Source organism: Aspergillus aculeatus (genome assembly GCF_001890905.1).
Source record: "Aspergillus aculeatus ATCC 16872 unplaced genomic scaffold ASPACscaffold_19, whole genome shotgun sequence".
In the NCBI taxonomy this organism is placed as follows: domain Eukaryota; kingdom Fungi; phylum Ascomycota; class Eurotiomycetes; order Eurotiales; family Aspergillaceae; genus Aspergillus; species Aspergillus aculeatus.
Genome location: NW_017962994.1, coordinates 540,112 through 553,623, shown reverse-complemented (window position 1 = coordinate 553,623; position 13,512 = coordinate 540,112). Strand labels below are relative to the sequence as shown.

The 13,512-nt window shown below is 52.0% G+C and overlaps 6 protein-coding genes across 6 annotated transcripts; 1 reads left to right on the top strand and 5 right to left on the bottom strand.

Moving 5' to 3' along the window:
• Positions 1-99: 99 nt before the first annotated feature.
• ASPACDRAFT_47653 (ankyrin repeat domain-containing protein) lies at positions 100-1,071 on the bottom strand (the record flags this gene model as incomplete). The annotated part of the gene is made up of 1 exon (XM_020201996.1): positions 100-1,071. One exon carries the CDS (start codon positions 1,069-1,071, stop codon positions 100-102), a length of 972 nt encoding a protein of 323 aa, XP_020052102.1.
• A 600-nt stretch (positions 1,072-1,671) lies between these two features.
• On the bottom strand, positions 1,672-3,186 carry ASPACDRAFT_47652 (allantoate permease family MFS transporter; the record flags this gene model as incomplete). Its single annotated transcript, XM_020201995.1, has 1 exon — positions 1,672-3,186. The coding sequence occupies one exon, from the start codon at positions 3,184-3,186 to the stop codon at positions 1,672-1,674; it is 1,515 nt and encodes a 504-aa protein (XP_020052101.1).
• Positions 3,187-3,951: 765 nt separating this feature from the next.
• ASPACDRAFT_47651 (uncharacterized protein) lies at positions 3,952-4,602 on the bottom strand (the record flags this gene model as incomplete). Its single annotated transcript, XM_020201994.1, has 1 exon — positions 3,952-4,602. One exon carries the CDS (start codon positions 4,600-4,602, stop codon positions 3,952-3,954), a length of 651 nt encoding a protein of 216 aa, XP_020052100.1.
• A 2,717-nt stretch (positions 4,603-7,319) lies between these two features.
• Positions 7,320-8,192, bottom strand: ASPACDRAFT_64236 (MBL fold metallo-hydrolase; the record flags this gene model as incomplete). Its single annotated transcript, XM_020203982.1, has 1 exon — positions 7,320-8,192. One exon carries the CDS (start codon positions 8,190-8,192, stop codon positions 7,320-7,322), a length of 873 nt encoding a protein of 290 aa, XP_020052099.1.
• Positions 8,193-8,736: 544 nt separating this feature from the next.
• ASPACDRAFT_55039 (NAD(P)-dependent alcohol dehydrogenase) lies at positions 8,737-9,934 on the top strand (the record flags this gene model as incomplete). The annotated part of the gene is made up of 3 exons (XM_020202947.1): positions 8,737-8,910; positions 8,974-9,585; positions 9,638-9,934. 3 exons carry the CDS (start codon positions 8,737-8,739, stop codon positions 9,932-9,934), a joined length of 1,083 nt encoding a protein of 360 aa, XP_020052098.1.
• Positions 9,935-11,812: 1,878 nt separating this feature from the next.
• On the bottom strand, positions 11,813-12,133 carry ASPACDRAFT_64234 (uncharacterized protein; the record flags this gene model as incomplete). The annotated part of the gene is made up of 1 exon (XM_020203981.1): positions 11,813-12,133. The coding sequence occupies one exon, from the start codon at positions 12,131-12,133 to the stop codon at positions 11,813-11,815; it is 321 nt and encodes a 106-aa protein (XP_020052097.1).
• Between the last annotated feature and the right edge of the window lie 1,379 nt (positions 12,134-13,512).

Sequence of the window (13,512 nt, the reverse complement as noted above, 5' to 3'; positions counted from 1 at the left end):
GTCATCACTGTGCAAAATCAGACGGCGCTGGTGGGGTGAAAGCTGGCCGGAACGAAAGTCAGTTCAGTCAACTCGCAGGCTCCCGAAAGTCCCTCACCATCACAGCCACCACCAGGACACATACACCCAGACACAGATCCAGACGCATAAAAAAAGAAAGAAGGCGACATACTTGTACATGAGGAAGTAGTGCCCCATAGCATGGCTGAAGTATTCCTGGGTCGCGTCGCGGGCTATGAGGGCCAGGCGGCCCCACTCGTGGACGTGGAAGTTGGCGTAGGCCACGTCGAGCAGGTGGTCGACGAAGGCGACGCGGTGGTAGAGGGCGGCGTGGCGGAGCAGGTGCTCGAACTGCGAGCCGGGCTGCTCACAGAACGAGGCCTGCAGCTGCTCGTCGCGGAGCATGTAGACGGCCAGGTCCTGGTCGGGCCACTGCAGCGCCAGGTTCAGCACGCGGTAGCCGTGGGTGCCGTACATGGCGTCGGGCAAGTGGATGAGAAAGTCGACGACGGCGAGCAGCTGCGGGTCGAGCGGCCGGCGCGGCTGGTTGAAGTTGGACAGCCGGTCCCACGCGTTGTGGTACTGGCGGCCGTCGTGGGCTTTCTCGATCAGCGCCGTGATGGCTGCCAGGCACGCGGTCTGATGCTCGCGGTTGTGGCGGCCGGGGTCGGCGCCGTACGCAAGCAGGAGCTTGACAATGTCCAGGTAGCCTTTCTGCGCGGCCAACGTCAGGGGGGTCAAGTGGGTGCGGTTGCCATCCGGGCGCCAGTAGAGGTCGGAGCGCGCGGCGGTACGCAGCGCCCAGTCTCCCTGGCCGGGGACCCGGGGACCCCAGCCCACGTTAGGGTTGGCGCCACAGTCGAGGAACGTTCTCACCAGCATCTCGTCCCCACGGTTCGCGGCCCAGAGCAGCGCGATGCCCTTGGTCCTCTGCACGTGCATCTTGTAGATCTCATCCCCAAAGAAGTTGTGAAACCAGCGGTTGGTACGGAGGAGTCGGCTCAGGCCATCATCCCCAAGCTGTGTCCCGATATTGAGGAGGACCTCCGCAGGGAGTTCGGAAAGATGCATAATCACGGATGGTGATCACAGTGGATAGAAGAGTGTGTTTGATGATGTGAGTTGGATGGGAAATAGTGTGAGATGGATGAAAGACCGTGTGAGATGGAGAAAAGTGGGAGGGTATGGATGAGAGATAGTGTGAAGTGGATGAAGGAAGGAGGAAGGAAGGAAGGAAGAAGGAAAGACGAAGAAAGTCTTGAACTGTAGGTCTGAAGATATAGACGTGACCCTAGCTGCACGTGATTTGATATCTTGAAGTTATTCACAGGTAGTCCAGCAGAGGCGCGTCAGCTCACGTCTGGAAACCTATTCAGATTATTTCCCGAATAGCTTCGGAGAAAGTTTTAATTCTATACGGGGTATTTCAGCCAGGCTAGAACGTTCCGTGAAATCAGTTTTTCAACATGTTAGGCAGTGAATATCGATGAAAGCTGAGACAGCTGAGTCAGAAGCCTGCCAGAGATTGCGAAGAAGTAATCACAAAGACAGCAAGATCAGTGATGTGCATATAGCCATGTCCACAGGGATCAAGAACCATGTTCTGGCATATCACACCCAAGACTCATCAGGACCAAGTGACACTGCGAACTGACATCAGGCTATATCAGACTAGATGGCATATCTGAATTCGCGGTTCTCCCGATCTGTCAAGTCCATAAACTCATGATTCTGCTGCACAACATACGTCTCGCCCGCGGCCTCCTTCTCTGCGTCTCGCCTTCGATTCTCGCGCACCGACACCCACCGGATGAGACACAGATCCAGCGTGATCAGCACATACAGCACGACGATGGAGATCTTGGCGGGGAGATACCGCGGTGCATCCTTGGCCTGGAAGGTCTGCGGAGAGATGATATTGCCCACCGTGTAGGCGACGGTCTGGATGCACGAGACGGTGATCTTCTTGGTCGACCCGGCCACGTTCGTACTGGTCAGACCCAGGATCGTCGTCCATCCGATGGGAATGCCGCCGGAGAGATAGTACCCGATCAACGCGGGGGTCTTCTCCGTCGTGGCCATGAGGATCGCACCCACAATCGACGGTATGTGCCCGATGATACACCAAACCAGCCTCTGCTCCGTTCTCATGCTGAGATACGTCAACCCAACCAACACCACAACCTCATACGCCCCCAAGGGCGTGACCAGCAGCAAGCTCTGCCGCGACGAATACCCCATCCCGGTCACAAGGATATTCCCGAAACTCGTGGCAATCGAATTGGGCACGTTGGCCGCGAACACCCAGAAGGCATACAACCAGGTCAGGGGATCTGTCAGCGCCTCGACGACCTGTGCTTTCTTGAAGACTGTACTTCCGATGCCCTGCTCGTTCCCACGCAGCCGCTCCGCATGCAGCGCCTTCTCCGCGGGGGACAGAAACCGCGCCGTGACGGGCGAATCCGGTAGAAGGAAGAGAAACACCGCACCCACGAGCACAGTGAACCCACCCAGCACCAGGAAGATGATCTGCCACCCGCGCAGCGCCGCACTATCCCCGATATGCACCGCGATCCCGTACGCAATGTACCCGCCGAACATCTGCGCGAACCCGCACATGGCGAACCACACCCCGACCCGAAACGCTTGCTCCTCCTTTCTGTACCATTGCGAGGTGAAGACCACCCACGCCGGCACGATTGCCGCCTCGGCCACCCCCAGGAACGTACGGCAGACCATCAGCGCCGCGAACGAGTGGCACGCCGCCATGCAGGCGAGGATCGCGCCCCAGAGGATCACATTGACGGCGACGTAGCGCGCCAGAGGAAAGGCCTGCAGGAGCCGCACGGTGGGAAAGCTGAACGCCAGCTGTCCGAAGAAGAAGATGCTCGAGACCCAGTTGTACTGGTTGCCGTGCAGGTGGGCCGATTCCCGCAGCCCCGTGACGCTGGCGTAGCTGATGGCGATCTTGTCGAGGTACTGCAGGAAGTAGACAATGCAGATTAGCGGCATGATGTAGAGGTCGATTTTGCGGACAAGTCGTCGCGCGGTTTCTTGGTCGAGGTTGGTCGCGCTGCTGTTGGCGGCAAGGAGTTGCAGGGCGCCGTCGTGGGATTCATCTTTGATTTGGGCGGTGGGTTGTTTGGCTGCTTCCTCGGGGGTGGACTGGGGTGGACTGGGCGCCATGGTGATGTGTGCGGTAAGAAGTTTCTGGAGAGAAGAGATATTAGTCTATGCAAGTTGATTATATAGCAATTACGCTTGCTGGTGCGCCATGGTGGTGGTGAATCACGTCATCCTTGGTATCGGAGATGTAACCCAATGATTGGGTTGATAAGCATGCAATGCTGCATGGAGATAGAAAGAGTTCTCATTGTTTTTTGCATGATAATGAAGCCTTGGTGATTTACTTTCAGGGTCCGATTGCCCTTATATACTGCTGTTGCTATGTTACTTGATTCGACATGACTCCAAAGTAGAGCTTCAATTCTTAGATCTGGACTATGGAGAGGAACTTTATTATCGCCGTCGAATTATTGACTTGTCATCAAAATGCTACAGTTATGGAGTTTATGTCGAATACTTGAAGCAGGTCGTGATGTTCAAACAGCCTGGAATGGGTGTCTACACCCCAGTAGTGATGATGTAGGGTTCACCCTACATTGAGAGTTCGACTACTATGTCCTGTGCTCTCCACTGGAGAAGTAGTTTGCTTTCCCAAAAGCTTGTGCAAGAAAGAGTACCGCTGAATGCTCTATTGTCACATTTGGACCCTAAGGACCCTTCACTATCGAGAACACAACTCCACCACAGCCCCTTTCTAGTCTCTCCAAAACAGACCGACCCCCACAAGACCAACCATCTTGAATTCCTCTCTCATTCTGTCACCTTTTACCACCATTATTCTCTTCCAGCTCTAATGAACATACGGGAACAAGGAAAAAGACCCCTTTAGAAGCTGTTCACACCACCCGAGGCACAATTTTCGAAATGTAGGGTTGGGCCACAGTAGGCGCCGGAATCAAAGACGCCTACCTTGCCAAACTTCAGGTAGCCGGCATAGCTGCCTCCGTGCTTTAGTGACAGACACTGTGTGCCGCAGACAGTGTTGCCCTCGATCGCGGCAAGATAGTGGTAGATGGCACCCTGGATGGTCTTCTGCTGGGCGGTGGTGTCGCAATTGCGCCCGGTAGCATGGAACTCGTACTGCCAGCCGTCGATCGTGCCAGAGTGGAGGCTGCAATCTTTATGTTGGGACCACGCCCAGGCCGCCCCTGCAATCGCCGCGCTCCAGCTGAAAACAGCCCCTGCAATAGTCGCGCACTGGGCCATGCGGGAGAGGGTGCTTTCACAGACCTGGACGGGCTCACGGACGGCCAATTTATTGATGATCGTGTTGGTGGTTTGCTCGTAAGCCGCCTCGAGGACGGGGACAGCCGAGGCTTCGGCGTCATCGAGATCGTAGGCAAACCAGTAATCAGGCAGCCGCTGCCCGTCACTCCACTGTACGCCATTGCCATCCGAAGGTGGCGTAGAAGGCTGGGCCGACGATAGTCCAGAGAATAAATTTAACGTCAGGATCGAAGCCTTTATAAGCAACATAGAGCCAGCAAAGGGAGGTGCCCAAAATTGTGAAACAACAAAAACGAGCAAGGCGTGCTTCAGACACCAACATGGAGCAGAGTGCGGGAGATTGAACAGAGGGTGAGAATGAGATGCAATGGAAGGAGAGCACGGAAGTACAGCGGGGAGGGTAAACGGAGCCTTTTATGCTGTTCTGTACGCATTTTCCTTGTTTGTTCTCGACGGGCAAGAGGTGTCGAGAGTGACTCGAAAGTCTCCCTCACCGGCGAATGCAAGCTAATACCGCATTTTCCTCGGATGATAATTGCTGCTTCATGTCTTAGATTTGTCTCACTCCAGCTCTCTAGCTCTGGATTGGAGACTTCTTGTTGGTCGCCCTGGCTCGGTGCTACGCTATAACGGTCCTAGGTAGTCAAGAGTTGTCAACTCCGCGCAAGGACCCACCCATACTGCGCGATTTTCAAGGCAGCAGGGTCCGGCGGTCATGTCAAACTGCGATGCCTAAGCAATAACTAGACTCTAATGTGCTGTGGGGTCTGAAATAATGTGCGCCGGGGGTTCACTGGTCAAGTCAATCATGATCCTCCATTAATGAAGATATAATCGTCTTCAACCCCATCACCATGACTTAGCGGAGAACGACGATTTGCTGGACCATGATGTGCGTGCCTGGCGGCTTGGATCTTGTCATACAAAAGGTTCGAGTGAGGTGGACTCACCTCATGGGACTTGAAAGCCGAGGCACAGGAGAGTTTGTGGCCCATCCACCATGTATATCGATCAGACTCCGGGCCGAACCCACGAGACACCTAACTAACCAACCCCTTACTGCCAAGCGACTTGGCTGTCGGAAAATGCGGCGCCTCACCCGGGCCCCGCTAGGCCCCGCCCGGAGTGAGCCCGAGATCCAGTACAATACCTATTTAGGAGCGTGCACATCTGGCCTTACAGGTAGGCTAAACTACACTACGTACCTGGCCTACATGTACCAGTCTAGCGTTCATTACCAATGAAGCCCTCTATCCACCTGCACTTAATCCCTGACCCCACTCCGACCCAGGACCCTAGGACCCTAGGACCCTAGGACCCTCAGGCCTCCAGGCAAACTTGTCGGCTACCTGCACTTAGGGCAAGAAAAGAACACTCGATATCGCTGCTGCAGTCTACACGACCTTACGTTGGCAATTACGGTTCCCGATGTATACTCCATCACCGTCACTCAAACCATATTACGGCGTCTGTGTAGGGAGTTTTCTTGAAGTCAACCTGTGGGCACATCTATCTAGTGGTGGCCAATGCGCGCCGTTCGAGGATTACCCGCCGGAACGCCGGGGAACTGTCGGCCTGAAGGGGCTGTGCATCTTGGGGAAATTTAAATCAATAAGTCAGTCCATTAGTCAGTCTACTAGATAACTGATACGCTACGTACTACTGAGTGATAGTAATTCTCCCGACTTGAATCCCACCCGCCTCTTTAAGCTACTCGACCCTGCCTGGTGAACCACCATTGATGTACATACCGCAACCGGTGTACAGAACACACTCGCATACATACTTGGTAGGGTGCCAAATAAACGCCAGAGTATGCCTGGACTTAATGCATCCCGGTCCGCTGGATTTATCACAATTGACTAGTAATGTTCGCAGGAAAAAACTTTTCCTACCCGCAGAGGAAACAGTAGACGCAATACAGCCTGGGACACCAGTTTTTGTTGAGCCTAATGGTTTGCAGTGGACCAGCATTTCTTCCTCTAGTTCCGCGTAGCTACAGGTATGAACGGAAGTAAGACATGTGATAAGAGGCGCAGGGGAAGCCTGGAGTCCCATTTCTGTTTCCTTGGGGCAGACACGGCTGCTTAGATCGGCACGCTTATGAAGTAGGTTCAAGCTAAGGCTAAGCATAACCAGGCGGGAAACAACCTCGGTGACTGAGGGCTTTCCACTAAGGATTCTAATTGCTGAACAGTGAGTTCAAGTGTCTTTGAACCCATGCCTTGGACTCAAACAAGCCCTTTCCCCTTGGAGGCTTGAAACACCGTGGATGTATTGTTCGGAGATTGATTCGACGTTTAGATTCAGCGCAGAGTACTGAGGTTGTTATTGAAGTTTGTGCTCTTTTGGCCTTTGTCTTAGGCTAGTTATACACGTCCGATTTAAGGACTTGAATGACAGATACAACTGGCATCGGTCACATTCATACCGCAGGCATTTGAAATGCCATGAATTCTTGGACTTTGCATACCTTCGCACGCTGTCTCAATGAACATGTCTCTATGCCAGAGCTTTAGTTGATGCAATACGTAGAATTATAGATAGAAAGCACTGCCGTACTCTTTCTCTAATTACACTCGAAGCCTTTTGATATTGATAATTAAATCTTTTATCGGCCCAGCTGCACTTGACTTAGGTAAGACAGAAGCATTGGTGTTATACTTTGTTGAAGTGCTTCTATACATAGATGCTTGTATTATGATACAAATACAAGCGTAAAGGCGGATGATGGTCGTCTCTATCTACTTCTTTACTGCTTATGGGAAAGTATATGAAGATGTGAACTTCGAAACTCCTTCTGCACTAGCCTTTACTATATGCAAATGAGCACGAGTGAATTGAGGAATGACACGAGCACTATAGCTAAAAACTCTGATGACATAGAGGGAGACCCACCACTCGAACCACAGATATCTCAACCCCAGCTCCATCCATTTCGACTAATTCCTTCCATACACTCCCAATTATACCCCAATATTATCCGGAAAGACCGCCTTGCACCCTAACCACAAAACCAACCTCCCGATTCGATCCGGATACGCCGCCACAACCTTATCAAAAAGCTCCTTCGCACTATTCGACTTCTGAACCAGACGACTGAAAGTTTGAATGTACTTCACCGAAGCACGCACATTCCACGCGCCATCCACCCCGCCCGGCCGATGGTGCGAGGCCACGACCACCGCGGGATCGAACCGCTCCAGCACGCGCAACGAGTGCAGCCAGGCATCGCGCTGCCGCTGCTCCGGCGACTCCGTCATCCACATGTGCACGTCATTGTACACGATATCCCCGGCCACGACCATATCCAAGTCCGGGATGTGAAGGAAAGTCGTCTCGTCGGTGTCCGAGTGTCCGACATCCACGGCTTCAAAGGTATGGCCCTCCAACGTGAACTTGTTATTCTCCAGCGGTTTGGCCAGGATCTGGAAGGAATCGGTGTCGATTTGGCCGGGGAAGAGGTCATTCCAGAAGGTATGGAATTCAGGGGTGATCTGCGTGGCCATGTGGTCGATGGAGGCTTGGGTGGAGACCACCTCTACCCCCGGGAAGCGCTGGGTGAGGTATTGCAGGTTGAAGAAGTGGTCGCCGTGCCCGTGGGTGATGTAGATCGTGGCCAGGCGTTTGCCGTTCAGGGTCTCGTCGAGCCAGTCGCCCAGCGACACGCCTTGGTCGTGGGTGAAGAGCGTGTCGACGAGGACGGCTTCGGAGTGCCCGGAGATTAGGGTCACCACCGTCGGTTGCCAGTATCCAATCGAGCCATCGGGTAAGGTTGCATTGGTGGGGATGGAGGGAGCCGCGAAGAGGTCGGCTCGTAGCGCGCTCAGAGAAGACATGATAAAGGGGGCCGTGTGTGATTGCTCAGGAGTGATTGATTAGGAATAATGAAGCTGGAATTGGGATTGAATCTGGACTACGACGGGAGAACTTTATACCTCGTCGCATACAAGCCACGAGCGGTTTGAATGCATACAGACATGATTGGAGGGCTTTCGAAGATTCCACAACCTGCCCTGCTTGTCATCGCTCATAATCTTTCCGAGATGGTTGATTATACGGAGATGTCAATATCATGATTAGTCGTGGTCCCCGTATTGGCTCACGGAGCGGCATCCGCTAGAGCGACGGGAATCACTCCGCGGGATCGTATTCGCTCGGACACGGTCTTATCCGAGCCCGACTAACGCCATAGCGTCAGGTATGAGCACTGTGATGCTGTAATCAATCCGATATTGCGACCGAGCAGGTTGTGGTCTCTTCAAACCTGCGCTATAAAGCGTACGCTGATCCGGGCGAAGAATGATGCTCCTGGATTCTAAGCCCAGCTTCCCGGTTCTGAGCCCTAATCGCCCCGACACACCAACACTTTCAACCAACACCATGACGACCGAGTACAAATTCGAAGGCTGGATGGGCCTCGGTCCCGAAGCCAGTGAAGGAAAGATGGTATGGCAGGAGTTCGATCCCAAACCGTGGGAAGAGACCGACGTCGACATCAAAATCACCCATTGCGGAATCTGCGGAACAGACCTGCACACTCTCCGCAGCGGATGGGTAAGTCTTTCAGCCTCCACCATAAGACACTGTAGACCACTTCAAACTGAATAAATCCTACAGGGCCCAGCCATGTACCCCTGCTGTGCGGGCCACGAGATCGTGGGCATCGCCGTGCGCGTCGGCTCACAGGCCGAGAACAACATCCAAGTTGGCGACCGCGTCGGCGTCGGCGCCCAAAATGACGCCTGCCTGAACCGCGACGGGCCCTGCGAGGAGTGCTCGTCCGGTAGGGAGACCTACTGCCCGCGCCTGCTGGGCATGACCTACAATGCGCGGCACTGGAACGGGGCCAAATCCTACGGTGGCTACGCACTCTACCACCGCGCGCATTCGCACTTCGTGATCAAGGTCCCCGATGCAATTCCCTCGGCGCTCGCGGCACCGATGCTCTGCGCCGGCATCACGGCGTACGCCCCGCTGCGGCAGAACGGGTGCGGACCGGGGAAGAAAGTGGCTGTGATTGGGGTTGGTGGCATTGGGCACTATGCGATTCAATTTGCCAAAGCGCTGGGCGCGGAAAGAGTCATTGCGATCTCGCGTCGCGGAGATAAAAGGGAGGACGCTTTGGCGCTGGGGGCGGATGTCTATGTCGCTACTGCGGAGGATCCGAACTGGGTGAAGAATCATGCGCGGTCGTTGGATCTGATTGTTTCCACCGTCTCGTCTTCGAAGGTATGCACTGCTTTGTCTTATGCTCTTCGTGGCGATGCTAATCAAGTGGTAGATGCCTCTTCGCGATTACCTCTCTCTCCTGAAAACAGACGGCTGCTTCCATCAGCTCGGTGTGCCCGAGGACGGCACCCTGGCCATACCCGCGGAAGCTCTGGTCTTCCGCCGGTTGAAAGTCGGGGGCTCACTGATGGCGGGGCCGGGGGAGATCCGAGAGATGCTGGAGCTCGCTGCGAGCAAGAACGTGCGATCGTGGGTCGAGGAGGTGCCGATGAAGGAGGCCAACCAGGCCACTCAGGATATGGAAGCTGGCAAGGCCCGGTATCGGTACGTGCTTGTCAATGAGCATTAAGGGGTCATCCATCAGCGGAACTTCTTTTATCACATTTGCTCCTCATAGACAACAGCCTCGTACCACGGGGACCAAGCCGAAGAACAAAAGTGCATATGGTTCGTTCAACTGTGACAAATTGTTTGAATTTCATTCAATGCAATCTAAGTTCTCTTTTAGTATAAGAAGGTCAGAAAAACCTATGTCTTTCTATTACCCGCCTGGCGCCCCGGAGGCCAGCAACGTGATCCGAGGCGGTTTACGCGAGTTGCCAACCAAAGATTTAGGATATCGTTCCTTATCGCCCGCCCATCTCTGAGTTATGAGAACCACTGCATTTTTTAGAATAGATTTAGATTACTTCTTGACCCCCGGAAGCCTTTTCTGACCACATCAAAGCTGTTTATATTCCGATTATGTAAGTATCAAGGTCAATCTCTAAATTCCTTGTTATATTAGGAATGTCAGGATTTTTCAAGGCTAAACATTCATCTATGGATTAAATATTGGAAACTACCCTTGGTTGTCTTGTTGACTAGTAGTCGAGGTTTGTATCGACTCCGAGATAGTTGTCCTAAAACTAAAAGCATTGGCATTAGCAAAAATTTCAATAATAATTCTGATAGTTTCTATAATCACATGTTTTTACTTTTCTGGCCCCCTCGAAGCTGGTATGCCTAAGCTCCTCCTCTATATTAGCTTTGTCCAGGACGTGGAGGTACCTGATGAATTAAGACTACACGAGGCTATCTGAGTATCTAGCTAAGAACCACTGAGCTTGGTGGTGAGCGACCTGACCTCAGGGCCGTCGACAAGCTTGGATACCCGAACTCTAAAATCGCGCTAAAGAAGACCGGATCGGCCCCAGCTTGAGACTAGAGGCAGCTTAGCTTCTCGGAAATCCCTTTGGAGTTCCCCGGTACAGAGTATAAAGCATACGTAAGCTCGATGTCTTAGCTTCCTATGTGGTTACCGAGAATGCCTAGTCTCTAAGTCTATACAGTAGGGTCCTGACTAGCCCAGCTATCATGAGATTTGTTCGTGGCCAAAAGAGCAAAAACAATGAATAATCGGCCTCTTGTCTCTTTATTATCTTTCTCTACCGGTAGAGAATCCGGTGCCAGAATGTCATAACTGTCATATCTGCATCGTAAGCCACTGGATTTGGTGTCCCTTGTTTTCCACTGCAATTACCATGTTATTCGCCTTGAAGTGATGACGAACCATGGTCAAAGAGCTTGTATCCAGGCTTACAAGAGGTGGGTTGTCAATTAATAATCTTTTGTAGATTAGCCCTCTTCAATGGCACCGTTTGAGTAACTATAGGCCTTCTCTCTTCGGGACCTGACACACAGCGCCCGATCATGATACCTTCCTTAGAAGTGATATTTCTAATTGAGTCTTTGAGTGACAGATGTGCAAATGGAAAGATTACATGCCTATAGATCATGTAGAGAACCACTACGCCTCGTTCTGTGTTCCAGGTGAGTATACCATTTTACTCAGGGGCGGCTTGATAATTTCCAATTCGCATCTCTGATTGTATGTCTGAGACTTGTTCTGATAGCATATAGTCTAAGTCCTCCGGAAAATTTTGTTCATTCTCGTTCTTCGCGAGCTCTTTTCTAGACAAGTGTTTCCAGCCAGTGCTCCCCTCCCACAACAGTCGTGTTCTGCCTAGAGCATGAACCTTATATCCCCTTTCTTCAGGAAAAGAGTCTTCAAGATACTATCCGTACCATAACAGAGAGAGCGGGCTTAGCAGAGAGTTCAGCAATTTGCACTTAAAACTCTGTAATCACTCATTAATACAGGCGATGATCAAATAACTTCATGCTGTTCTCACCTGCTTAGTAGCATTGTTTCGAGGATCGGCCGCCATAACCTCACAGGGGTTCTCTAGCTGGCTGCTACGATCTTGTAGGACTTGATATAGTCGGCAGATTCATACCAGCAATAACCGCTTTTGGGCTCATACACGGTTCCCTTGCAATCCTTCTCATAGAAGAGATGAGGCACGACATTCTTCTTGGCGTAGGTGAACATGACGGAATGAAGCTCTTGGGTAGTGTCAAAGTTCTCACAGGCTTGTGTACCTGTCGTGGCCTCGGCGTAGATTTCGCTGCCCCCACATTTGACTCCAGTCCAGCCTTGAACTTCCCATGCTGTGGCTCGGGAGGCTGCGAGGAGAATGATACCGGCAAGCTTGAGGACGTACATGGTAGAACTAAACGATGATATTTATGTATGAACAGACAGTCTCTTGCGAAAGGAAATGCCACAAAACCACGCACTGGCTGACTTTGCCGAGGAGGAATCAGAGATGTGAAATATGTTCTTGTCAGATAATGAAAAAATGTGAAAGCCGGGAACATGCGTCCTCGGCCTTTTTATACCTGTGATCGATCTTCTGACTCCTCGAGCTCCGAGGAAAACTCTCAATCAAGCTAATCGTTCGATCAGGTTGCTTGCGAGGCGAGACAGTCTGTTGTGGAGCCCGCAAACTAAAGTGAGTTCACCTGTAAAAAAGTCAGACTCTCGCCGCGACTCTCGAGTCATCTTGCACAGACAGATTACGACTAGCACTGACAGCCTAGCTTGTTTGTTGTCGAGTCTATGCTACAGCTAGTTACCACCAGTCATGGTTTTCTTTGTACTGCGTGTTTATCTTCCTCCTTCCTCGGCAACGACTTTACACTAGCTATCGGATATCACCGACAACCGAGATTGAAAATGGCTCTCCGGACATGGATCCCAACTCCATTCACCCGACCAAGTGTTTCGCCAGCAGAAAATAGCCCTCCCCGAACATAATCATCGTAGCTTATACCAGCGACGAAGACTAAGTCATCTCTCTCGTTTGTGCGTTGGTGAATGGGGCAGACACCACATCGAATGATGTGCTTACTGTCGATCCTTGCATGGCACTGCTAAACATGTAGATTTATGATGAGAGATGCCCGGCTCACTTGCTTGTGGTTTGTGAAGCACCCATTAATCCCGTTTTCTGTCTCAATGGAACCTAGCCTAAGCGGACTATCTTCCATTCTTGGAGGCAGGGATCTGGCAAAGCCGGACATCGTCCGAATCCCTAGAAGTGGGTACTGGATCTACTATATCGTTAACTATACGTACAGTCAAATAGGGCTCGTACGGTTGTTGCCGGATAGACCGCACTGAACGAGCCTAGGATTGCGGCCGAGAATGTCTGGAATAGTGGAGACTAGTGTGATGGACAACGAACCGCCGCCAAATCCGCCCCGCCTAACCAACGTTTCCCACTTCGAGATTCTCAAAATCGCCAATAATTGATCAATATCCTTACTCTTGCTTGATTATAGTCGCTAAAAAGGCCAGAAATGTTTCAATTAGATGGAAGGTCAGATCCTAATATGGATTCGTCCGAGAAAAGAAAAAAAATGGAATTACGCTGCAAATGGCCCATGCGCCGGCGGGTGGTGTCAGGATGTAAAGAGGGTGGTATATGTTATGTGTTACAGCATGAACCTGAGGTATGACCTAACATCTCAATATCCCGTCGACTTGACATCGCATAGCATGCGTCTTACTTCCTCACAATCATACTGCAGCAAAATCTT